We start from the raw sequence: 23,720 nt of genomic DNA, 5'->3' as shown, positions 1-23,720 counted from the left end.
ATAGGTATGTTATTGCTGGCTTGAAACTTCGCACATCCAATAAGGGTATGGTGGCCAGTGTTGGGTAAGTTACTATAAAAAAGTAATTAATTGCTAGGTAATTATATTACTGTACTAATAAATAAAAAGTATTGCAGTATCCCATTATCAACATCAACCAGTTGAACAATACAAGGATAGACAAGAAACTGCTCTTTTATATAATATAAAATATCTATTCTTTCAAATAAATAATATAAAATAGCATAAATTATTCTTGAACTGACCAAAGTGTTTAAAGGGAGAGGGTTACATTAAAAACAAACCATTTTATCATTAGCCACTATTGTTTTATATAGAATTGTTCTATAATATACAGTATTTAATGCAATTACATCAGAAGTAACTGTAACTAAATTCAAGGGAAAAGTAATTAAATTAAAGTTATTAATTAAGATGGTGGCAATGTGTTAGTTCAGTATGCAAAAGAGTTACCAAGATACAGCCTCACTTCCTCTTTGGGGTTCTTGTCATCGAAATGTATTTTTATGAAATAATTAATTTATTCAGAATTCATATTAAGTACAGCATTTAAAGATTACTCAATTCAATCTGATGATAATTAAAATGATTAAAGCTGCAGTCCGTAACGTTTTGCGCTCTAGCGGTTAATAAACAGAACTGCATGCGTCTTGCGGAAGAACATTGCAGCCGGAGCTACTTCTCTCTGTTTATGTCTATGGCGAGTCACGCAGGGACTGTGCTCCTCCGCAGCGGTTCCTACCAGTCTGGTCTGAAATAGTCCCAATATAAACACTTATTATAAGTGTACCATAATGATTCAGCAGAAGACAAAAACACGGTTTGGAAAATGGATTCATGTTGTACATTCTCATTATATATTTTTTGTAAATCTTGAACACAAAAAAAGTTACAGACAGCAGCTTTAAATCTTAAAAACAGACTATTTCATTCATTTAAACCAAAAGTTATTCCAAAGGTATGTTTTTTTGTCCCTTTTTGTGGGATTTTTACCAGTTGCTGGCACTGTCAACAAAGTGTTTCTGTACCAAAGCTGTGTATACTCATGCCATTGTGGCAATAATACATAGAGAGTCTCATGTTAATAGCATTGCAAAGGTACTGCCTAATTTCCTGATTTGTGTACCATAAAAATAGCTGACGTGCTACTTTTAAACAACATAGTATGAGGATTATTTACCTCAAATTAGATTATATTTTTAACATAAGAGCAGGCATGGCCATTTGCAACATGCAAGTCTCCTGGTGTCAGTCTACGCTTTTAGACTGTTTTTATTTCTTACAAAAGCGGTCTGTTATGCTGCTTGATATTGCAAACTGGTATTTGTTATCATGTTATTTTGATGTAATACCATAATCATAAACATGTTTGTAGGGCAAACAGTTTAACTTTTTACTGTACTTCGTTATTCTTCTGATATTTACATAGTGACTAAAGAATCTCGAGTCTCGCACAATGTTTTTGACCAAATTCATCAGTGTTTGGCACCTATTAAATGAGAGAGTCTTTTTCACAGGCTGACAGACTCAAGAGTAACTGAAGAAGAAGAGGAGAAGCAAAGTGCTAAGGCAAGGTGCAATATCAGTCTAAACAGTGGGCCACAGGTGTGTGTATGAGATGCTAGTTTCATTGTGCTTCTACAGAGACCTGAAAAATCAAAGCATATTTATCTAGATTGTATTTTGTGCGTAAAATAAATACATCCACATGTGTGTTTGTGGTCAAATGTATGCTAGAATGCAGCATGTGAGTCACAAGTGTCCCTTTAATGTTCCCTCAATATTGTTCTCCTCCGTGGTTTCCACACACTGCCCCCTGTAGGACGAGACTGTCAGTACAGCTGAATCTACTCCCCAAACTCAATGCTGGGTAAGAATGCTATGTGAGTTTATACAGGACGTGTTTCAGTTGCTTGAACCGGCTATATGATCATATATCATTGCTTATTAATTTATGTGTGGAAAAAGTGAGATTTCATTAGTCATTGTCTCTCTGTGATCATTCTATTTGACTGAGCATATATTGTTGAATGAGATTGTATTAGTCAATCACCCTCTCCTCTCCTCTCCTCTCCTCTCCTCTCCTCTCCTCTCCTCTCCTCTCCTCTCCTCTCCTCTCCTCTCCTCTCCTCTCCTCTCCTCTCCTCTCCTCTCCTCTCCTCTCCTCTCCTCTCCTCTCCTCTCCTCTCCTCTCCTCTCAGGAGCCCGTGTATTCCTCTGTATACTCTCGTTCAAGCACCACACCTCAATATGTGATGTTTTTCAATGAGGTGAGAATTGTTTTGTAGGTGAGAGGTGAGAATTGTCAATGTAATGAATGTGTCTATAAACTATTGCTCTAAGCATGTGCTTTTCAACAAAACATTTGTTTTCCTGTATAGTGTGTCCTGAATGTGTTCATTTGGCTGCCTTGTCCTTTTACTGTAAGATCCATGTTGTTTTGTCTGCAGAACTTTCCACTTTCCTCAATTTATTGTCAATAATGGCATGTCAATGATTTAATATGACGTAGACCAGCAGGCCTAAAAATTTGCCATTATTATCCTTTTCTCATCATCTTTCTCTCTCCCTTTCTAGAGGAGTCTTTCGTATGAAGCTCAAGAGGTTTCCACATCCACTCAAACCCAACCACAGTTGACGGGGAGAGTCAAGGTAGTTTTAAGATATTCATACACTTTTGTTTGAATTAAGATTTTGTATAGCAAGGGCGTATTAAATTGATCAAAAGTGACAGTAAAGACTGTTTTAGCATTGTTACAAATGTTTTTATATCAAATAAATTCTGTTCTTTTGAACTTTCTATTCATATAATAATAAGAAGTGTTTATTGAGAATCAAATCATTATATTTGAATGATTTCTGAAGGATCATGTGACACTGAAGACTGCTGAAAATTCAGCTTTGCCTCCACATTGAAATATGAATATTAGAATATCAACTAATTCAGTTTTTCTGTTATTTCAGGCAAGCTGTGAAGAGGAAGACTCTACCAAACTCATCTTTACAGAGACACAAACCATTTGCACCAATGAAGTCCAAGAGAGTCAGATGTTCGGTACTGATATGGCTAAAGAGGTCATGACCTCTGAACCCTGCTCACTACCAGCGTGTCCTACCACTGGAGGAGACACAGAGCCGGACTTCAGCACTCTCTGTCAGACCAACACGCCAATGTAAAGCCAGCGTCTGTCTACACATGCATATCTGGGAGGGATTTTTCAATGTTTGTGATTAGATACAGGTTTAATTCTCTCTCTGTGTGTGTGTTTAGTTTGAGCTCAGCTGTAGCCGAACACAGGCGCTCAGTACGGCCATCCCGCAGGACTCAGGGTTCGAGGAATCCATTACGTGCTCTTGCTGCTCGAGCAGATATCCAGCAGGATTTCATGCAGCCTGAGGAAAACAGCGAAATTGAGAATAATACAGGTTTAAAATGATATACTTATACTTCTCAGCCAGTGTTATCATTTTGTAGAGTCAAATATTGTATCACGATTAATCAAATGTGTTAAACATATTTAGCATCATCATACTTCTTTCAATCACAATTTTTTTTGTATTTTTATCTCTTTATTTTCCCTAAAGCTATGAAAAATTCTAACTGCATCCCAGCTGATGTCACTTCCTCTGGAAAAGTGAGCAGACCCACAGTGCCATACAACAAAATCATGCTCATCCAGGTTAAAGGTATGATCATTTATCTAATATTCATGTTCTTCAGAAGATTGTACATTTACACTAGATTCGATTTTTTTTTTAATAAGACTTTTATGTTCGCCAAGGCTGCAATTATTTGGTAAAAAATACAGTAAAACAGCAATACTCTCAAATATTATTACAATTTAAAATAACAATTTTCTATTGTAATATATTTTCAAATGTAATTTATTTCTGTGATGGCAAAGCTGAATTTTCAGTTTTTATCATTACTCCAGTCTTCAGTGTCACATGATCCTTCAGAAATCATTAATATGATTATTTTTCTAATATAATTATTCTTTTTGAGGAAACCATGATATATATTTTTCAGGATTCTTTGAGGAATATAACCTCAAAATTTCTTGCAAGGTTATGTAGTCTATGCATGTGTCTGTTTATCCAGGATGGAGGCAGGTGCAGGTACGGTTGGTGGAGCCGGTGTCACACTCTCTTAACAGTGGGGACTGCTTTCTGCTGGTCACGCCCTCACACTGCTTCCTCTGGACTGGCAAACTCTCCAACACCGTAGAGAGAGAAAAGGTACCATCAGTTCACACAGAAACAAAGTGATTCCAGTTTAAGTGCAAGAATTTTGGCATCCTCAACAGTATATTTTGGGTGTACAATACAATGTGAAATGCTTGGGAAGGTTATTAATGAATTAATATGAATGTATTATTATTTCGCTCAGATGAGACTCAAATATTACATTTGATTTAATTAAAATCTTGATTCTTTCTGAACATTTTAAAGTGTTTTTGCTATCAGTTTTTGGGATTTCGTTCCTGGATGTTGACTAATGGTGTGTTCTAGGCGTCTGAAATGGCCTCGTTGATTGTGACCCAGAGGGATCTGGGTTGTCAAGCAACGGGCATCGTTCACCTGGATGAAGGTGTAAATACAGACAGCCTGCAGGCAGCAGAGTTCTGGAACCTTCTCGGGGGACAGACCCAGTATAAAGGTGAGAGACTTACTGAATACCCCGCAGGAAAGGTCCCATCAAAAACAACACTTTTATTTCCCAAAACTGCTCAAATAATATAATTGTATGTTTATGTGGGCGTTTCTCTTTGCAGGTCCAGACAGTGCAGATGATGATGAGCACTATGAGAGAGCCATATCAGAGTCAAATTGTATTTATAGGCTGGAGGGGGACAGACTCAGCCCCCATGAGGAGGGCTGGGCTGCCGTACCACACCTCACTTTACTGAACTCCTCTCAGGTCCTGATCTCAAGCTATATACTATTAAAGAACAAATGGCATGCACTTTATATGCAGTTGAGGTCATGACACATTTAAAGTGTTTAGTGAAGTGCTTTTTTCCGTTTCAGACTCTGCTGTTTGACTTCGGTAGCGAGCTCTATTTGTGGCATGGGAAAGACGTCGGCCCCAGTGAGAGGAAACTGGCCCTTCAGCTGGCTCAGCAGGTTTGGGACGGAGCGTATGACTACAGCAACTGCAGGATCAACCCTCTGGATCCCTCTGGTGGCAGTGCCCACACTCACAAGTAGGTTCACTGTAATGGGAGATTCTTCATATATTCAGCTACAGTTGGGTCTAAAAGTCCATTGCTTCTGTTTTGCATTCCTTTTAATGAATACAAATGTTATTATCAGTATAACAACTTGAATTAACGTTAAGATGACTATCAGATTTCTCAGTATTTGCTTTGTTTCCTCTGTTTTAATGACAGCAGCACTTAAGCTGCATGATCAGCGTAAGTTTGTATGAATGATGTTAAACATATATGACCGTTATATTAATCCTATTATAAAAAATTTGTTCCACTGAAGGAATACAAATAAATAATTTTATTTTTCGGATGCAAGCAGAAAGATAAACCCAAGCATATTGCTTGTATTCACAAACAAATGTACTTTGTGTGTTCAGGCAGGGAATTGGACGGCCAGACTGGGCACTTTTTGGCCGTGTGTTTGACCAAAATGAGACGATACTGTTCAAAGAGAAGTTTGCTAACTCATTTGAGCTGACAAAAGTGAACAAAAATCACATTGAGCCTTTCATACAAGAGGAGGTGCAGGTGAGGAGGCTTATATAAGTGTTATAATAACAAACATATCTAAGGTTTTTCTGGCTTTTTTACCCATGACTTTTCAAGGGGCCATTCACACGTAATACATTTTTGTGAGCATCACGTTTGTCATGCATGAGACACTGCAAGCAGTCAAACACATCCGTCTAGTGCAGGGGTTTTCAAACTTTATGATGCCAAGGACCCCCCAAAAACGATTAATCTTTTATGAGGGACCCCCATCCTAAATTCCATCTATTTTTATGAAAAAACATTTAAACTGTTAGATAAATTGTGTGACATTATAAATACAAAATATTGTTTCCAAACGTAATATTATACATAATGTTGTATGTATATAGCTAGAAAGGAGAGAAACATTTAGAATTAATATTCGGTAGACTTTATCCATATTTGCTTTGTCTTTTTATTCTCTGAAATTTTCTGGGGACCCCTTAGGACCTTCTGGAGAGGAAAATCCGGACCCCAGTTTGAAACCCCCTGCTCTAGTGTGTACTTATATTAAAAAAAAGAAAAGAAAACAAGTGTTCTGTGTAAACCGGCCCTTAAGTTAGTTGAATCAGTTTCAGATTTTTTTTAAATATATTACAGCTAGACATCAGGTTGCAATTTTGAATCATTTTATGTTCTCTATTTCTAGCTTGATAATGTTTTCCGCTTTTCTACAGACCCCCTCACTCATTTCATCTCCTCAGCCAGTGTCAACTGAGCAGTGGTCATGTGATGCCAGAGCTCTCTTTGGTGGAGTCTGTCTCTCAGGGGTGTCACAAATCGTTCTGGATGGTGTGGATGTACGAAGGGGACGAGATATGGTCACTCTGAGTGATGGTCGGCAGGCGGAGTTATGCACACTTGCAGTGAAAACGTGGCTTATTTCAGAGAGTGAGGAATGTGAGGTTGCCCCAGAGAGCTTGGGACAGTTTAATGAGGGCAGCACATACGCTACACGCTGGACATACAGCCTCACAGCGTTAGGTGAGTAAATGCATGTATATACACAGTAGTGGCCAAAATTATTAGAACACCAGGTGTCTTTTGTTACCTTTTTCCGACCATCAAATATTAGATGAAGTGAGTCGTACTGTTTTTCTTACTTTAAGTTTTGGTATGTCCACCTTTTGCATCAATTACAGCAGCACATCTCTCTGGCATAGTGTCAATATATTTCCTCTGAGAACTTCAACACTAATGTTATCCCATGCCTTCTGCAACTAAAGCCAAAGGCTTTCCTTTGAATGTATAATAGATCTGTCCAGTTTATTTTCCAACTCGCCCCCAAATGTGCTCGGTGGGGTTGAGGTCCGGACTTTAAAGGGGCCAGTCCATCATTTTCAATGTTCCAGCAGATTCCCTCCGTCGCAGGTAGTTCCAGCAATAGTTACAAGAATGTTTCGGGTCATTGTCCTCTTGGAAAATAAATGCATGCCCAATTAGACGACTCCCAGATGACAAGTGTTCTACTCTTGCATATGTTTCATGTTTCATTTTGTTAAATTGTTTTAACCGAAATGTCATAACTGGACCATCCGGTGAAAGCAACAGACTTTTCCCAAACATTTAGTCTGCTTAAAGGGATAGTTCACCCAAAAATAAAAATGCTGTCATAATTTACTCACCCTCAAGTTGTTCCAAACCTGTATGAGTTTCTTTGTTCTGCTGAACACAAAAGAAGATATTTAGAAGAATGTTTGTAACGAAGCAGATAGAGCAACTATTGACTACCATAGTAGGAAAAAAATACTATGGTAGTCAATGGTTGCTCTCTCTGCTTTGTTACAAACATTCTTCAAAATATCTTCTTTTGTGTTCAGCAGAACAAAGAAACTCACACAGGTTTGGAACAACTTGAGGGTGAGTAAATTATGACAGAATTTTAATTTTTGGGTGAACTATCCCTTTAAACCTCACTCCTGCAATCTCGTTGTCACAGTCCGTTGCAGCAATGAGAGCTGTAAAGGCAGGATCTAATTGCAGCAGTAATGTTTATTAACAATACAAACAACAAAACAGACAAGCAGGGAGCTATTCCAGAAAGCAGGTTATGCGACTTACCTGTGTAAGCTGATAACCTCAACTTTCGTTTCCAAAACCTACTGAGCAGCCTTAGTGAACATAAGAGACTTATTTTAAAAACATTAAAAAAATCGTACCAATCTAAAACTTTTGAACGGTAGCATATACAGTGTTGGGCACGTTACTTTAAAAAAGTAATTAGTTATAGTTACTAGTTACTTCTTACAAATAGTAACTGAGTTAGTAACTGAGTTACATCATTATAAAAGTAACTAATTACCAGGGAAAGTAATTACTGCGTTACTTTTTTTTTCTTTCAAATGTTCAAATATGTCAAATAATTTGGATGCCCCCAATATTAGATATGTTAAATGAATGAATTGGACACTAAATAGAATAAATTATTATTATAAAACATTGTACATTAATGTGCACTATTGTAATGTTGCTGTGGGACAATGTGAGAGACACCTATCAAATTCAATGCATTATTGTAAATATTATCAGTAGGCCTACTATAGTGTAAATATTGTGTAAATATTATCAGTATTATACTTTCCTGTGGTAGTGGAGCTCACGTTATCACTTGGGTTTTTAGCCACTAATTTTGTGGCATATGATGATGTGAGGCGCTTCAGAATCACTTGCCACCGGCGTGGAGAGACTCTTTCTTCCTGGGCATAAGTTGCACGTTACTTAAATATTTTTACCTTTCACCTCAACGAGGGAAAAGTAGCGCTTATACTTCCAATTTGCGAAAGCTACCTTTGAAGTCGTTGGACTATCGCTGAATGTGTGTGCGTCATAGGTGTGTGTGTGTGTGTGTGTGTGTGTGTGTGTGTGTGTGTGTGTGAACCATAGACCGTGAAAAAAAATAGGTGTGAACTCAACCTATCAACTTCAACCTTGTCTCCCACCCACCAATCATCATCAGTTATGTGTACCACCGCACCCACCCCCAACACGCATGGCTGGTGCGCGCGCACACTCACACACACACACACACACACACACACACATTGCAGGTCCGACTGACAGAGAGCCTGTTCGGATGAAAAGCGCTTCAGTGAGCTCAATTATAGTAACGCGACTAACGCCGCATTTTTTTCCCTCAGTAACGCTAACGGCGTTGTAACGAGAGAAACAGTAATTCGTTTGATTACTCGTTACTGAAAAAAATAATTCCGTTAGTAACGCCGTTTATCTGTAACGCCGTTATTCCCAACACTGAGCATATATGTATACTTAATAAAATGAACATTTTTGAAAAGTAATACGTTTGAATATTTCAATGTTGTCTATTATTTCACAGGGGATCAGATGGCAAGAGGGCAGGAACAATCTGCTCTTTTCATCTGGAAGGGGCGGCACTCCAAAGCCAGTGGGCGGGACCTGTCACCAGTGCTGACCAATCAGTGTTGTTCTCAGGTGTTTGTAACAGAAGGAGAGGAGCCGCCCTGCTTTCTGCAGCTGTTCCAGGGAGGAATGGTCATTTATAGACAACACAGCAGAGACACAGGTCTGGTCATTGAAAAATCTAATCCTCTATGGGAATTACATCATATTACATCTCACAATGTAGGTTTGGTATGTGTTTCAGGAGGCTGGCGTCTGTTCTGTGTGAGGGGTGATGTGTCTGTGGAGGGCAGTCTGTTAGAGGTGCCATGCTCCTGCTCCAGTCTGAGGTCTCGTGGCTCATTGGTTTTGCTGAACAGCCAGCAGGGGGCGATCTACCTGTGGCATGGCTGCAAAGCCCACAGCAAAGCACGCCAGGTGGCCAAGCAGACCGTTCAATGCCTTACACAGATGTAAGCCACACCTTTAACATTATGTAAAAAAGTATCATATAAACCCATGAAACATGATGCACTTTGCACATTGATTGTGATCGATTTCATGGGATTGATTTTGATGATTAGGTGCCCACCTGAGCTGAGTCTGAAAACTGGCAGCTTTTTAAGTGTCCAGGAAGTGGAGGAGGGCAAAGAGCCTGCAGAATTATGGAATGCTATTGGACCACAGGACAGGAAGTCATATGACTGCATGCTACAAGGTGTGATGTATAACAAACTATGATAAATCATGTGTGAAATTTCTCTTATCATGCGATGAACATTTTTACAACCTTTTTTTCACAAGAGATGTTCTATGCTTTGTATTCCTTTCAGACCCTGGTAAATTTAACTTTACCCCCCGCCTTTTTCACCTGGGTGCCCAATCAGGAACTTTTAAAGGGGTGGAGCTCATTAACCCCTCCCATGTTAATGGAGTAATTACGGCAATGCCTTTCCTCCAGGATCAGTTATATGCTGTGCCACATCCAGGTGAGAGCTAGCACAGAAACAAGTGCATATAAAGGCTTTTCACACTACACTTAACTCTTTCCTCACTATTGACGGGATTTCGGTAATTTGTGAGACACCGCTTCCCCATTTTTCAGCTTTGCGTGCATACATCTTCTCGAAGAGTACAGAATGTCTGGATCAAAACACAGTTGAAAAAAAAGCAGAAACAAGCGATCATCGACATTAAATCAGAATATGTAAAATAACGCGATCATCAACATTAAACCGCATATAAATCAAAACTGCCTAATGTTACAGAATGAAATGTTGACCCAGGATGAGCTATAGGACTGTGCAAGCATTAGGGGGTTTGATGGACTCTATCTACTCCATCTATGTTTTGATCATCATTCTGAATCCGATCTGGATGTAGTCTTTGATAAAAACGTGATTTTCTCAGCTTTTTGCTCAAAATGTTGCCTTTTTTTATGAAACTTGCCCACATTCAGGTGTTGATAAAAAAAGAATGCATTAAGCTACAGGTTTTTTTTTGTTTGTTTAAAAGCAAAGGCTCTGTTCTTTCCTTTGATATATTTAATGTTCAAATATTCACAGGGCCGTAACCATCATAGACATTGAGGGGGACAAGCCCCCCCGAATAATTAGAAATGGCCAAATTGTCCCCCCTTCGTTATGTTGTATGTCTGTATGTTGTTGTTAGGATGACAAAAAGGTTTAAAAGTTACAGTTTAGGCTGGTCTGCCTCAGGTTTAGCAGAGCTCGTCAATGTCAAAATCATTGAGATGGCCAATCAAATCAAAGTAGGTGGGGTTTACATTCTCTTTTGGCTCGTGGCTTTGGCTTCTTCACACACAGATGAGCGCATCAATCTATCGCTTATGCCGTTGCGGAGAGAGACTCTATTCTTTCCGGTGAAATCACAAAACAAAATACACACAAACGTGTCCCTGCTCTTAATATACAATCATTGATGAATATCTTTGATTTGATATAAATCATGCTTTATAAAAAATAAAAAATAAATTGCCCAAAATGTTCAAGACATGGTTACGGCCTTGAATATTCATACAGCCATATATTCAAAATATTCTGGGGGGCATGATGCTAAAAAATGCTGCAGATGACTGGAAACTTTTTTCAAAAACACTGGTGGGGAAAGAGTTAACCACAGGATAACTTTCAACGGCAAGTTAAAGCAATGTTTCATACTTATAAAAGTGTTGAATTACAGAACTATTGATCAGATGGACAAACATTTTTTAAAGTGCCTCTATCATGCTTTTGCGGATATCAACTTTCATGTAGTGTGTAATATAGCTGTTTGTTGATAAAAGGTCTGCAAAGTTTCAAAAAACAAAGTGCACGATAAATGGAGTTTTGTTTCCGACACGAGGTGTAAGCGGTAGACCAATCACAACAGCCTGGGCCATCGGACCAATCAGAGCAGATGAAGCTCTCGGAAAGGAGGGGCTTAGAGAGATTTTATCGAACATTTCAGACAAGAGGTGTTTGCAATGTATTTTATTATGAGAAAACTAAATAGTTTTTTGACCATGGATGCATGTAAACCTATTTTAGGAAACCTCCAAAACAAAATTAGATAGCATAATAGGGGCACTTTAAAATAACATGTCATACATGACCAAATCTGAATTAATTTCTAATCCAGGGTGAAATATAAACAGTGTAAAAGATGAAAAAAGATCACGCAAGACTTTGTTGGTAATTTTAGATGTGGATTAACAAGTGTGAAACTCCCAATACAAGTTAAATGTATACATAACTTTGGTGTTCACGGACAAACATAAAATGAAATTGTATACTTTTTTCCCCTCACACTGCTGTGCTGTTGTAACATTCTCTCTGCAGCACTATTCCTGCTGGACAACTATCTGGAGGTGTATTTATGGCAAAGTTGTGAAGCTTCAGTCTCACAGCACCCCCACTGGGACAAAGAGAAGAAGTGCGCCATGGAGACCGCCTTACAGTACTGCAAAGGTGAGTTTAGATCCGGCGAAAAGATATAAGGGAGCACACATGCTGTTCGGAAGCCTTCTGTTTTGTAAGTTGTTTTTGGTGTTTTGTGTTCAGAGAGAAATCCCAGACGGCCTCCCATGACGTACCTTATTGATGAAGGGGCAGAGCCTCTCACCTTTACTAATATATTCCCTTCATGGGAGATGAGACTGACACAGGGAATACAGGTGAGTGAGGACATATCATCATCATCATATACGTGTGCTTATATGAGTTAAAGTGAAGTCTCTAAATATTTGTTTGTGTTTTCTTCCAGGACTGCACAGTGTGCAAAAGGCTGACTTTGGTGCAGGATGCTCTAGCTGCTCTTAATAAGACCCAGTTTCCCCTTAAGGATCTGCTAAAGAGACCTTTACCTGAGGGAGTGGATCCTTTACACCTGGAGAATTACCTGTCTCAGCATGATTTCAAGGTATAACACTAAAGCAGAGGTGGACAGTAGCGAAGTACATTTACTTGAGTACTGTACTTACGTACACTTTTTGTGTATCTGTACTTTACTCAAGTATTATTTTTCTGGAAACTTACGACTTTAACTTCACTACTTTTGAAAGACAAATATCGTACTTTTAACTCCACTACACTTCTATCAAGGTTATCGAAGTCGAAAGTCGTTTTTGCAGACAGGCTATCAGTAATAACTCTTGAAGTACAGTGATTTCCCAGCATTTTTTGAACACTGCAAAATGGAAGACAGTTCCTCGGCACAGTGCGCACACCCATGGCTACAATTGGAAAGGTTCGGTTTTCTGAAAATATTAAAAATTTGTTTTGTTTTAAATGTTTGCCTAAAATGAACCATATCACAGCTTTCAAAAACTCGCCGTCCAACCTGCGGAAGAATATTGAGGTGCGATTTCTGGTGAAAGCTTGAAATAGAAATTGTCTGTGATTTTTTTTTAGATCTAAAGTTTCAGTATTGCAGTGTAAATTTTGTTGACGAATAAAAAAGATTTCACAGATTAAAATGACACGACAACTAAATAAAACCAGTTTTGAATCACCCAAACTATTAAAATTTCTATTGAAATTTTCCTCAACGAATAAAAACGAAACGAAAATGTTAGGGAGGGACGATTTGGGAAAAGATCCAGTCAGAACTGATGTGATCAATACACACAAAATGATGTCAAAATGTCAACATTTTGGCGAGTATTAAGAATATTTACACAGTTGATTTGGGAGAACTTATACGGATGTGTATAAGTGTATTGGATCCGTGCATTCGGCCTTAAAGTGACAGCAGCTTTGTAACTTTTAAACAAGTATTGCACTAAAGCATAATATAGATTACATTATGGTTGACTTACAGAATGAGCTTCAAAAGTATCACAATAGCAGTTTTCTCATTGTAGTCAGTTATTTTTACACTGTATTTTGAATCTAAAATTTTATTTTATATCCATATTTCATTTATATCAAGTGAGTCTTGCGTAGCCAAACCTTTGACTTACTAACATGTAAAGCAAAAAACAAGTTTATTTTTGTTTATACATGTCGTTTAAGGGCGGCTTTATTTTAAATAGATTTTGCTTACATATTTAATAAATAATAATTAAAAAATATATACATTTAGTTATTTTAATTAATTAAATAAATAATTTTACAGACATACACTACCGTTCAAAAGTTTGGGCTCGGTGTGACTCTGAAAGTCTTTTAAGGCTGAATTTATTTGCTGAAAAATACAGTAAAAACAGTAATATTTTGAAATATTGCTCAAGAAACATTTCTAATTATCTATGTTGAAAGCAGTTGTGCTGCTTAATATTATTGTGGAAACTGTGATAATTTTTTTCAGGATTCTTTGATGAATAGAAAGTAAAAGAACAGCATTTATTTGACAGAGAATATTTTGTAACATTGTTAATGTCTTTACTGTCACTTTTGTTCTAATTAATGCATACATGCTGAATAAAAAGTATTTTAGAAGCCCAAACCCCAAACGTTTGAACAGTAGTATATTAAAAAAAAACAAAGCAGAACAACTTAATTTCCAGGCAGAATGGTTTCAGAGTCAGCCAATCAAATTAAAGCTCATCTGATTAAGTGATTTTCAAGTAAACTATTAAGTCTACTAGTTTGAAGTAACTGTCTTGTTTATTTGTTTTAGGCTGCTTTTGGAATGACATGGAATGACTACAACTGTCTATCCGATTTAGAAAAAATGGACCTGAAGAAAAGCAAAGGACTTTACTGAGTGTCAGCAGCACTGTGACCTTGGCTCAACAGGAAGCAATATTTAAAAAAAGATGTGTTTGTAAGTTGACATGTTCTTGATGACGGTCATGTGTACAGTGTAACTGTGAGTGTGTTCAACAGTGAGTGTCTTTCAGTCTGCTGCGTCCTATAATGCCTAATGTGCAGCGCTCATTTTGGCCAAAAGCTTCCTGCTCAAAGCTAGACAGAACCGTTAACTATGACTTTGAGAAATAGCTTCCATGTTTTTCTTTCTTCTTCCCCATCCTCCATTGCAGCTGTTTCTTATCCCGCTTTCTTTATCTTTTCCTGTCTGCCTTTAATCTCTCCTCTCTACACAAAGCAGCACATGTGAATAAAGGTCTGATTGTTTTACTGAACTTACAGTTGAATTTAGTAATGTTTATTTTAAAATAAAAAATGATGACATCTTTTCAGTGTGAAACTTTTATTTAACTTTGCAAATCTCAAATGCATAAACAGAGCAAATTGAATTTTGAACAAATTGAAGAACAAATAGAGGAACAAACTAGAAATGTCAGTAACAAGATTGCTCAAAAAAAAAAAAATCCCAAACCACAGCAATAGGAATTAAAAGAGGAAATACTGATAGTCAACAACAAGATGCTGAACAATATTCTTATATCATTGAAACTGAATATATGATTGATATCTGTATTTAATACATGAATTACAGAGTACTGTATGTGAGTGTGTGTTCATGTTTTTCTATCCCGTTGGGGACTACAACCTGACTCATGGGGACTAGTGGACATAAATTGAGGTCCCCATGAGGAAACAATGTATTTTGGAACAATTTTGGAAAATGTAGAAATGCAGAAAGTTTTACGTGATGAGTTGGTTTAGGGGTAGAGTTAGTGTAAAGGGACAGAATATACAGTTTGTACAGTATAAAAACCATTACGTCTATGGAGAGTCCCCACAAAGAAAGCGAACGTGTGTGTGTGTGTGTGGCTGCTGAAAGTGTAAAGTGAAGTGGGGGGTTGAGGGAGGGAATTAGAGTGGATTTAGACTTCATGTGACTGGTGAAAAATTACAGGCCACGTCTGCGATAGCGGATGGACAAAAGAATGCGAGTGAGTTTTGCTTGCTGAGTAACTGTTCACATCCAGTTATTACATTGCATTAAAATATATTCAAATAGAAAACAGTTATTTTAAATTGTCACAATATTTTACAATATTACTGTTTTTACTGTATTTTTGATCATCAGCCTTAGAGAGAATAAGTGGTTTCTTTAAAAAAATATTTAAAAAATTTAACCAACATTTGAACAGTAGTGTATATACCACGAGAGAGACAAAATATATCAGAACAATACTCTAATATCAACTTAACATGTGATTATATTATGTAAATGTCTCTTCAAATTGTGCATATTTTCTATGTACTATATACAAACTGATCTGCAAATGAGACTGAACTGTATGGAAATGAACCAGAATTTGTCTATTTTAGAAAGAAAAAATTCAAATGACTATTGATGCTAATAATGAAAATGCGTAAATAATGTGTGAAAACATTGCATGTTGCTATAGTTTTAAAACAACACAACATGAAGATTTAAATATGAGACACAAGAAAGAACCTTATTTTGTTTATATAAGGTTTAGCTAACAAACTTAGCTATACCATTTAGCATATTTTGCTAATGTTTTTTGATTGTCTCAGCCATTGTTTAGCACTAGTATCTACATATGAATCCAGCATGAGGGAATATCAGACAGCACAGATTAAACTGGAATGTAACAGATCAAATGAAAGATACAGTAAAAGAGAGAAAGAAACAATGTTTGGAAACAAGACTAAGCTAAGGTGCCTTTCTCTTTCACACCATGGTTGTGTGCTGAGGTATTGCCCACTAAATAACATATTCTTTACAGGCGCGCTCATAATAGTGTGTGTACATACAGTGTGCCAGCCAAAGTCTTGTGAGTGATTCAGATTGACAGCTCCCTCTCTGGCAAACCTCTCTCTGGTTCAGACGCTAAAGCCGCCTCTCTCAACACAACCATGTGATCCTCGGCTGCATGCAGTGATTGGTCGATCCAGTCCAGGCTGCCAGACATGTGACAGGCGTTTCGTGTCACCAGTACCAAGTGACTGACCGACAATAGTAATGCTGTGGCCCTGGTCCAAAAAAAAACATGTTAATGCACTTATTTGCAGTAACTTAAACATACAATAGACGCTGGTAGTATGTGAAGTTACCTGGCATCCAGAAGAATGGGGTCCAGCGGAGGGTACATAGATCGAACCACGTCATCCACCCTGTAATGGCACAAAGTGTCAGTATCACCACCATACACTCACCTAAAGGATTATTAGGAACACCATACTAATACTGTGTTTGACCCCCTTTCGCCTTCAGAACTGCCTTAAGTCTACGTGGCATTGATTCAACAAGGTGCTGAAAGCATTCTTTAGAAATGTTGGCCCATATTGACAGGATAGCATCTTGCAGTTGATGGAGATTTGTGGGATGCACATCCAGGGCACGAAGCTCCCGTTCCACCACATCCCAAAGATGCTCTATTGAGTTGAGATCTGGTGCCTGTGGGGGCCATTTTAGTACAGTGAACTCATTGTCATGTTCAAGAAACCAATTTGAAATGATTTGAGCTTTGTGACATGGTGCATTATCCTGCTGGAAGTAGCCATCAGAGGATGGGTACATGGTGGTCATAAAGGGATGGACATGGTCAGAAACAATGCTCAGGTAGGCCGTGGCATTTAAACGATGCCCACTTGGCACTAAGGGGCCTAAAGTGTGCCAAGAAAACATCCCCTACACCATTACACCACCACCACCAGCCTGCACAGTGGTAACAAGGCATGATGGATCCATGTTCTCATTCTGTTTACGCCAAATTCTGACTCTACCATCTGAATGTCTCAACAGAAATCGAGACTCATCAGACCAGGCAACATTTTTTCAGTCTTCAACTGTCCAATTTTGGTGAGCTTGTGCAAATTGTAGCCTCTTTTTCCTATTTGTAGTGGAGATGAGTGGTACCCGGTGGGGTCTTCTGCTGTTGTAGCCCATCCGCCTCAAGGTTGTGCGTGTTGTGGCTTCACAAATGCTTTGCTGCATACCTCGGTTGTAACGAGTGGTTATTTCAGTCAAAGTTGCTCTTCTATCAGATTGAATTAGTCGACCCATTCTCCTCTGACCTCTAGCATCAACAAGGCATTTTCGCCCACAGGACTGCCGCATACTGGATGTTTTTCCCTTTTCACACCATTTTTTGTAAACCCTAGAAATGGTTGTGCGTGAAAATCCCAGTAACTGAGCAGATTGTGAAATACTCAGACCGGCCCGTCTGGCACCAACAACCATGCCACGCTCAAAATTGCTTAAATCACCTTTCTTTCCCATTCTGACATTCAGTTTGGAGTTCAGGAGATTGTCTTGACCAGGACCACACCCCTAAATGCATTGAAGCAACTGCCATGTGATTGGTTGATTAGATAATTGCATTAATGAGAAATTGAACTGGGGGTTCCTAATAATCCTTTAGGTGAGTGTAATTATACATAATAAAGGCTAGTTCACGAGTTTGTGTGCCCATATAATCTTAGTGAAAGTGGTAAACAGATTTGGCCTGCTGTCTGCTATAGAGGGGCTCGCAGAGGATATTCTACCCGAGCTCCGATTGCCCCCCTTTAACAGGCCAAATTGTACAAAAGGAGGAGCAGGGGAGGAGGAGGGATGCTGGAGGAACTAAAAATGGGAAGAGGTAAGCTGCTGGTTTTATACCTTGGTATTAATTGGAAGATTAGATGGGCGTACTCCTCCCGAAATTACGTTTAATAACTTCACATGTCTCGTCCGTGCTGCTGGCCAATGGAGGGCAGCGTCAGCACCTGGCAGCCATCTTGTCACAGTCAGCTCGCTCACTCGTAACATGTACTTTTTAAATAACCATAACTTGCTCAATTTTCTACTGATTTTCAAACTGTTTGGTTTGTTATAAACGTCAGAGATGTAGTTATGACACTGCATACTTATGAATAATTATTCATAATTTGTTCAAGCATCCAGAATTATAGCCGTTAATAACGTTTGGAAGAAACCAAACCATTTGTAAATCCGTCAAGACAGACAGACACCTTACATCAGGTACCAGAAAGCTTGCCTGTGACAAGATGGCCGCCGGTGATGACGTTAGAGACTCTGCCGTAAGACATCTAGCCTTTATTATGTATATCTATGATCACCACTCTCATATGTGTCATATCGACTCCTCAAACTGTTTACCTTGGGCCGATGCGTTTGGCCACGGTGATGATGTCATTCAGGCTGGCAGGTGCTTTGACCTTTGCTCCAGAGCCCATTGTCATGGCGACTAGCTTTTCTGTGAGAGTGTGGCATATCTGTACAGAACCCGGACGCTCATTGAATTAAACCAAGGGGGAAATGCTGTGTATTATTATGCTTACACTACAGTACTATTCAAATGTTTGTGGTCAGTAAGAGTTTTTTTTTTTTAAAGAAATACTTTTATTCAGCAAGGATGCATTAAATTGATCAAACGTGATAGCAATGCTACAAAAGATTTCTAATTGCTGTTCTTTTGAACTTTATATTCATCAAAGAACCCTAAAAAATAGATTTTTTTCACAGTTTTCACAAAAAATATTAAGCAGCACAACTGTTTTCAATATTGATAATAATAATAAATGCATCAAATCATCACAGAATGATTTCCGAAGGGTTGTGTGACACTGAATAAAATATAAAACCATGTTTTTAAAATTGTAACAATATTTCACAATATTACTGTTTTTATTTTATTTTTTTGCCCAAATAAATACATCCTTGGTGAACATAATAGACTTTCAAAAATCTTACCGACCCCAAATGATCCATGTCTTTAAACGTTAATTATATTATATTATAAGATTAGATTTCATGTATTTGGTCTTGAAATTTGAGCACAAAATCTACCTTCAGAATTGCAATGCAGTGAGACACAAGACCACTGAGAGAAAGAGATATCAGTAAAGTGTTAATAACAGAATATTATTATTAATAAAAATATTATGTGTGTGAGCATGAATGTGGAGAGAAGGCATACGAGGCATCTTCGATCCAGTCTTCGTTCTCCAGCATGGCCTCAATATGAGGATTAGTGATGACCACATCATCCAGCTCCAGCTCTGATGGTTCACTCTGAGTCTCCATCGCTCCGATCAAATCCACTGTAGGTCTAAAATATAACAAAAGAAGAGTAGAGGTATTTTCATAGATCAGAATGAAGTGTTAGAACTGCTTAATCCTGAGTGTGGGAATGAATGAGGTCATGTCTTATTCTGTAGTGCACACTCGGGTACATACTTGGAATCAAACTGGTGCAGAAAGTCCGGAGGGTGGCAGTAACGATGGCGGCACACAACCACCAGCGCCACAAATGATGCCAAGAAGATGGTAGCGAGTACACCGATGGCCACGATCACCACCGTCTCCATGGCTGTGATGATGATGCACGAGGAATGTCAAAAAGTTGCTCGTCTGGAGTTTGTAGCTGCAAAAGCTAGATGTGTCTGAGGAAATAAAGACAAGAAGACTTGTTTATATCAAAATAATATCTTTATATTAAAAAAAATCTATCTATCTATCTATCTATCTATCTATCTATCTATCTATCTATCTATCTATCTATCTATCTATCTATCTATCTATCTATCTATCTATCTATCTATCTATCTATCTATCTATCTATCTATCTATCTATCTATCTATCTATCTATCTATCTATCTATCTATCTATCTATCTATCTATCTACCTACCTGTCTGTCTGTCTGTCTGTCTGTCTGTCTGTCTGTCTGTCTGTCTGTCTGTCTGTCTGTCTGTCCATCTGTCCATCTGTCTGTCTGTCGGTCCATCTATCTGTCTATCTATCTATCTATCTATCTATCTATCTATCTATCTATCTATCTATCTATCTATCTATCTATCTATCTATCTATCTATCTATCTATCTATCTATCTATCTATCTATCTATCTATCTATCTATCTATCTATCTATCTATCTATCTATCTATCTATCTATCTATCTACCTACCTGTCTGTCTGTCTGTCTGTCTGTCTGTCTGTCTGTCTGTCTGTCCATCTGTCCATCTGTCTGTCTGTCGGTCCATCTATCTGTCTATCTATCTATCTATCTATCTATCTATCTATCTATCTATCTATCTATCTATCTATCTATCTATCTATCTATCTATCTATCTATCTATCTATCTATCTATCTATCTATCTATCTATCTATCTATCTATCTATCTATCTATCTATCTATCTATCTATCTATCTATCTATCTATCTATCTGTCTATCTGTCTGTCTGTCTGTCTGTCTGTCTGTCTGTCTGTCTGTCTATCTATCTATCTATTATAAATACAAAAGCATCTAAATTTAAAGCATCATAATGAGACTTCAGTAAAATTGTAACATGTTGAGTAATGTCTTGTTGAAAACATTTCCTCCCATTTACTCTCTTTATGCTTTACTAAATATAGAGATAACAACTTGATTTCTACACTTATCTTGATCATTCCACTCTTATCTAGACTCTTTTCAGTTGAATATGTAAAGCTTCATTCAGACTGTCTTCTCAACCTCTCTCTCTATGGCCTCTCTGACACTTATAGCAGTCTAAGAGTGTTTTTTTTTTTATGAGTATATGAATGTAAAATGAATTCCGGAGTGTTTTTGTGTACCCGTGTCTAATTGTGTCTTTGTAAGGGTCACACCCATCAGACCTTTGATCAGTCAGTTATTAACCTGCTCACAGTGTATGTGTTGGTCTGGCACCATGTGTTTGATGTATCACTGTCATCAATGCTGTATTTGTATGGTGTGTTTGCCTTGCCCTTTTAATAAAAACCAGAGGCAATACTGAATATAATTTAGGCATGAAAAGCCTCAATTTCTTTAAACATGTTTTTGAACATAGATGGTTTTAGGGTTACAATTGGGCCTATATAATTACATTTCCCCAACAGTCTTTCATTTAATGTTAACAAGTTGACAAATTAACTTTCTAACAACAACCCAAGAAATAATTGTTGTCCATTTAAAACATTTAGTCTTTTCAGCGATTCAATGCTTACTCAGCATGGGCAGTAGTTACAACATATGAGTCACAAGTAGTATTTTGATCAAGATGATTATGTGAAATTGTGTTTTGGAATGCTGTAATTCCCTAATCGGATTAATTTGAACTCCCCTGGCCGTATCATACTGTGCACTCTCCACAGGCACTATTCAAATTCACACTGGCATTCAGAGACACTTGATGAATACAATGTATTTTGGGGACACAAAAACAGTTATGTTATCACAAATTTTACACCACATGAAAGGAAACAGAGAAAAATGTCAAGCCTTTGGATTTTGAAACATTGTTTTGCTAAGGAAGCTGGTCTTTAGTTATTGACACACAGCAGACTTGAGTTCATGTAGCCTGAGTAAAGCAATTAATAAAGAAATGAATGTATAAAGAAGTGCTGGGTAGATTACAACAAATTGTAGTCTGTTACTGATTACAAACATGATGAAAATTATAGTTAGTAACAGTCAAAACATCACATAATTAGGTAATATAATATAACTGCTTTTAGATTACTTTTGAACTAAATTGTTTATAATAAAAAAAATAAAAAAAATATATATATATATATATATATATATATATATATATATATATATATATATATATATATATATATATATATATATATATATATATATATATATATATATAAATTATATAAATATAAAACCCTTACTAAAAAAAATAAAATATTTACCTATTTAATGTGACCATTAACTGACATCAGATGACTGTCAACATGCAAATGTTGTTAAATTTGAAGACTTTCCAAACATATATAAGTGACAGACAATAAAAAAAAACACATTTTAAAAAGCAAATCTAATTGCAAGTATTTAATTTTGGTGACAATCCAGATGACATGATGACATGTAATCAATTAGGCTACTGCCTGCACTGTATAAATATTAGTGACGTGACTTCATATATATATGAATCAATTTTGGACCCCACTGTAGGCTATGCATGTATTGATTATGATATATTGACTTTTAAAAGTCATTAAGTGTCACCAAAGCATTAACAAAATACAGAATTGTGTGAACTGTTATTGGGCTACTTTCCTGCATTTCCTGCTCCTAAATGCCAAAATTATTAGATGTTTATGGCAAAATGCAGCATATGAACAAAGACTTTCAAGGCTAAGCTACTCACATCTCACAGTTTTTCTCAGTCGCTTTGGTACATTTATCGAATCATCCTCGACATTTGCAAAACAGTAAGTGCATTTCTCAAAACAATTCGTACAAATAGCAAAACACCATGGATTACCTGCAAAACTCTCTTGCTCAAAATCCTTAGTTCATCTCTCAAAAGTAAATATCTGTGTCAATGAACATGTCAGTGCCATCAGAACGACAAGTCCTTGTATCATTGTGTACGGTACCATTTTGCATGTAAAGACTTATGCTATGAACTAATGCCTAAATGTTGTGGGGGGTGAGACTATTCAACAGAGACCCAATATAATACATTTTGATCAACATGACATAAGCAACTTATAATGTAGGAAACAGCAGAAAATTGTACATAATCATTTGCATGGATGTACACAAGCATTTGCAACTTGTTCAAAGAAATGAGAAACTGCTTTTTTGATGTGCACAAGTGACACAATGATGTGAGAATTGAACAGGTAGTTTTGAGAATTTCAATTCTGATCTGAGAAATGTACCAAAGCGACTGAGAAAAACTGTAATACATCTGCACTGAAACAAAGAAATCTCTAGTGGGGTCTGTATGAAAGTCAGTGTTATTATTTAATTTAAATGTCAATAAATTCAAGCAAAGGAAAACAGAGAGCCTTTTTACGTGAGTTTTCTGTCTGTCACTTTTAGAAAAGACAATGTACTGTACCTTTGACTCACCTAATTTTTTAACGTTATCACACTAAGTTACAAATCCCTTAAGTATACACACATAGGTCAATTATACAGTCATTTTTCGATATTAGTTGTATTTTATGCTCTTACCTATATATATTTTCCATTTTATGGCGCTTGTCCCACGAAACAATGCGCGAATGGGCTGGACAGGCGGAGACGGTACGGAGATCTCCGGCGCGGGGGCGCGCCGCGGAGCAGCGCTGTGAACTTCGCTCCTGCCCGAGGCGCGCGCTTACATCCACAGACGTCAGCAATCAATTTTGGACCACCACCAGGTGTCCTTCACGAGCCTTGTGTTGTTGAGCCCATGCGGGTTTTTCCCTGCACATGATGTGCAATACCTTGGGGCAGGTCGACGCGCTTGCAC

At 37.5% G+C, this 23,720-nt stretch overlaps 2 protein-coding genes across 6 annotated transcripts in view; one reads left to right on the top strand and one right to left on the bottom strand.

The window, feature by feature from the left end:
* Nucleotides 1-14,765, top strand: part of svilc (supervillin c) — a 36,116-nt gene extending 21,351 nt beyond the window's left edge. For 3 of the 5 annotated variants that reach the window (XM_079829147.1, XM_079829145.1, XM_079829143.1), the window contains 21 exons: nucleotides 1,539-1,626; nucleotides 1,844-1,891; nucleotides 2,223-2,291; nucleotides 2,599-2,673; nucleotides 2,986-3,194; nucleotides 3,293-3,447; nucleotides 3,607-3,708; nucleotides 4,124-4,260; nucleotides 4,534-4,681; nucleotides 4,797-4,942; nucleotides 5,053-5,228; nucleotides 5,612-5,762; nucleotides 6,443-6,749; nucleotides 9,100-9,306; nucleotides 9,388-9,595; nucleotides 9,707-9,840; nucleotides 9,956-10,111; nucleotides 11,963-12,091; nucleotides 12,185-12,297; nucleotides 12,387-12,542; nucleotides 14,244-14,765. In XM_079829147.1, the coding sequence (XP_079685273.1) occupies nucleotides 1,539-1,626; nucleotides 1,844-1,891; nucleotides 2,223-2,291; nucleotides 2,599-2,673; nucleotides 2,986-3,194; nucleotides 3,293-3,447; nucleotides 3,607-3,708; nucleotides 4,124-4,260; nucleotides 4,534-4,681; nucleotides 4,797-4,942; nucleotides 5,053-5,228; nucleotides 5,612-5,762; nucleotides 6,443-6,749; nucleotides 9,100-9,306; nucleotides 9,388-9,595; nucleotides 9,707-9,840; nucleotides 9,956-10,111; nucleotides 11,963-12,091; nucleotides 12,185-12,297; nucleotides 12,387-12,542; nucleotides 14,244-14,330 (3,001 nt within the window). In that variant the 3' untranslated portion in view covers nucleotides 14,331-14,765. The remainder of the gene's footprint in view (nucleotides 1-1,538; nucleotides 1,627-1,843; nucleotides 1,892-2,222; nucleotides 2,292-2,598; nucleotides 2,674-2,985; nucleotides 3,195-3,292; nucleotides 3,448-3,606; nucleotides 3,709-4,123; nucleotides 4,261-4,533; nucleotides 4,682-4,796; nucleotides 4,943-5,052; nucleotides 5,229-5,611; nucleotides 5,763-6,442; nucleotides 6,750-9,099; nucleotides 9,307-9,387; nucleotides 9,596-9,706; nucleotides 9,841-9,955; nucleotides 10,112-11,962; nucleotides 12,092-12,184; nucleotides 12,298-12,386; nucleotides 12,543-14,243) is intronic. The other 2 variants (XM_079829144.1, XM_079829146.1) reach the window with 1 other exon arrangement.
* Nucleotides 14,765-23,554, bottom strand: tmem98 (transmembrane protein 98). Its single transcript, XM_079829186.1, has 7 exons — nucleotides 23,441-23,554; nucleotides 19,692-19,897; nucleotides 19,432-19,563; nucleotides 19,302-19,335; nucleotides 18,612-18,727; nucleotides 16,562-16,621; nucleotides 14,765-16,480 (listed from the first exon to the last, which is right to left on the bottom strand). Exons 2-7 carry the CDS (start codon nucleotides 19,820-19,822, stop codon nucleotides 16,291-16,293), a joined length of 663 nt encoding a protein of 220 aa, XP_079685312.1. The 5' UTR covers nucleotides 19,823-19,897; nucleotides 23,441-23,554; the 3' UTR covers nucleotides 14,765-16,290.
* Nucleotides 23,555-23,720: the final 166 nt, after the last annotated feature.

The sequence above is a fragment of the Gobio gobio genome (assembly GCF_949357685.1).
Source record: "Gobio gobio genome assembly, chromosome: 1".
In the NCBI taxonomy this organism is placed as follows: domain Eukaryota; kingdom Metazoa; phylum Chordata; class Actinopteri; order Cypriniformes; family Gobionidae; genus Gobio; species Gobio gobio.
Note: the sequence above shows the minus strand (reverse complement) of the source record. Positions and strands in the feature narration are given on the sequence as shown.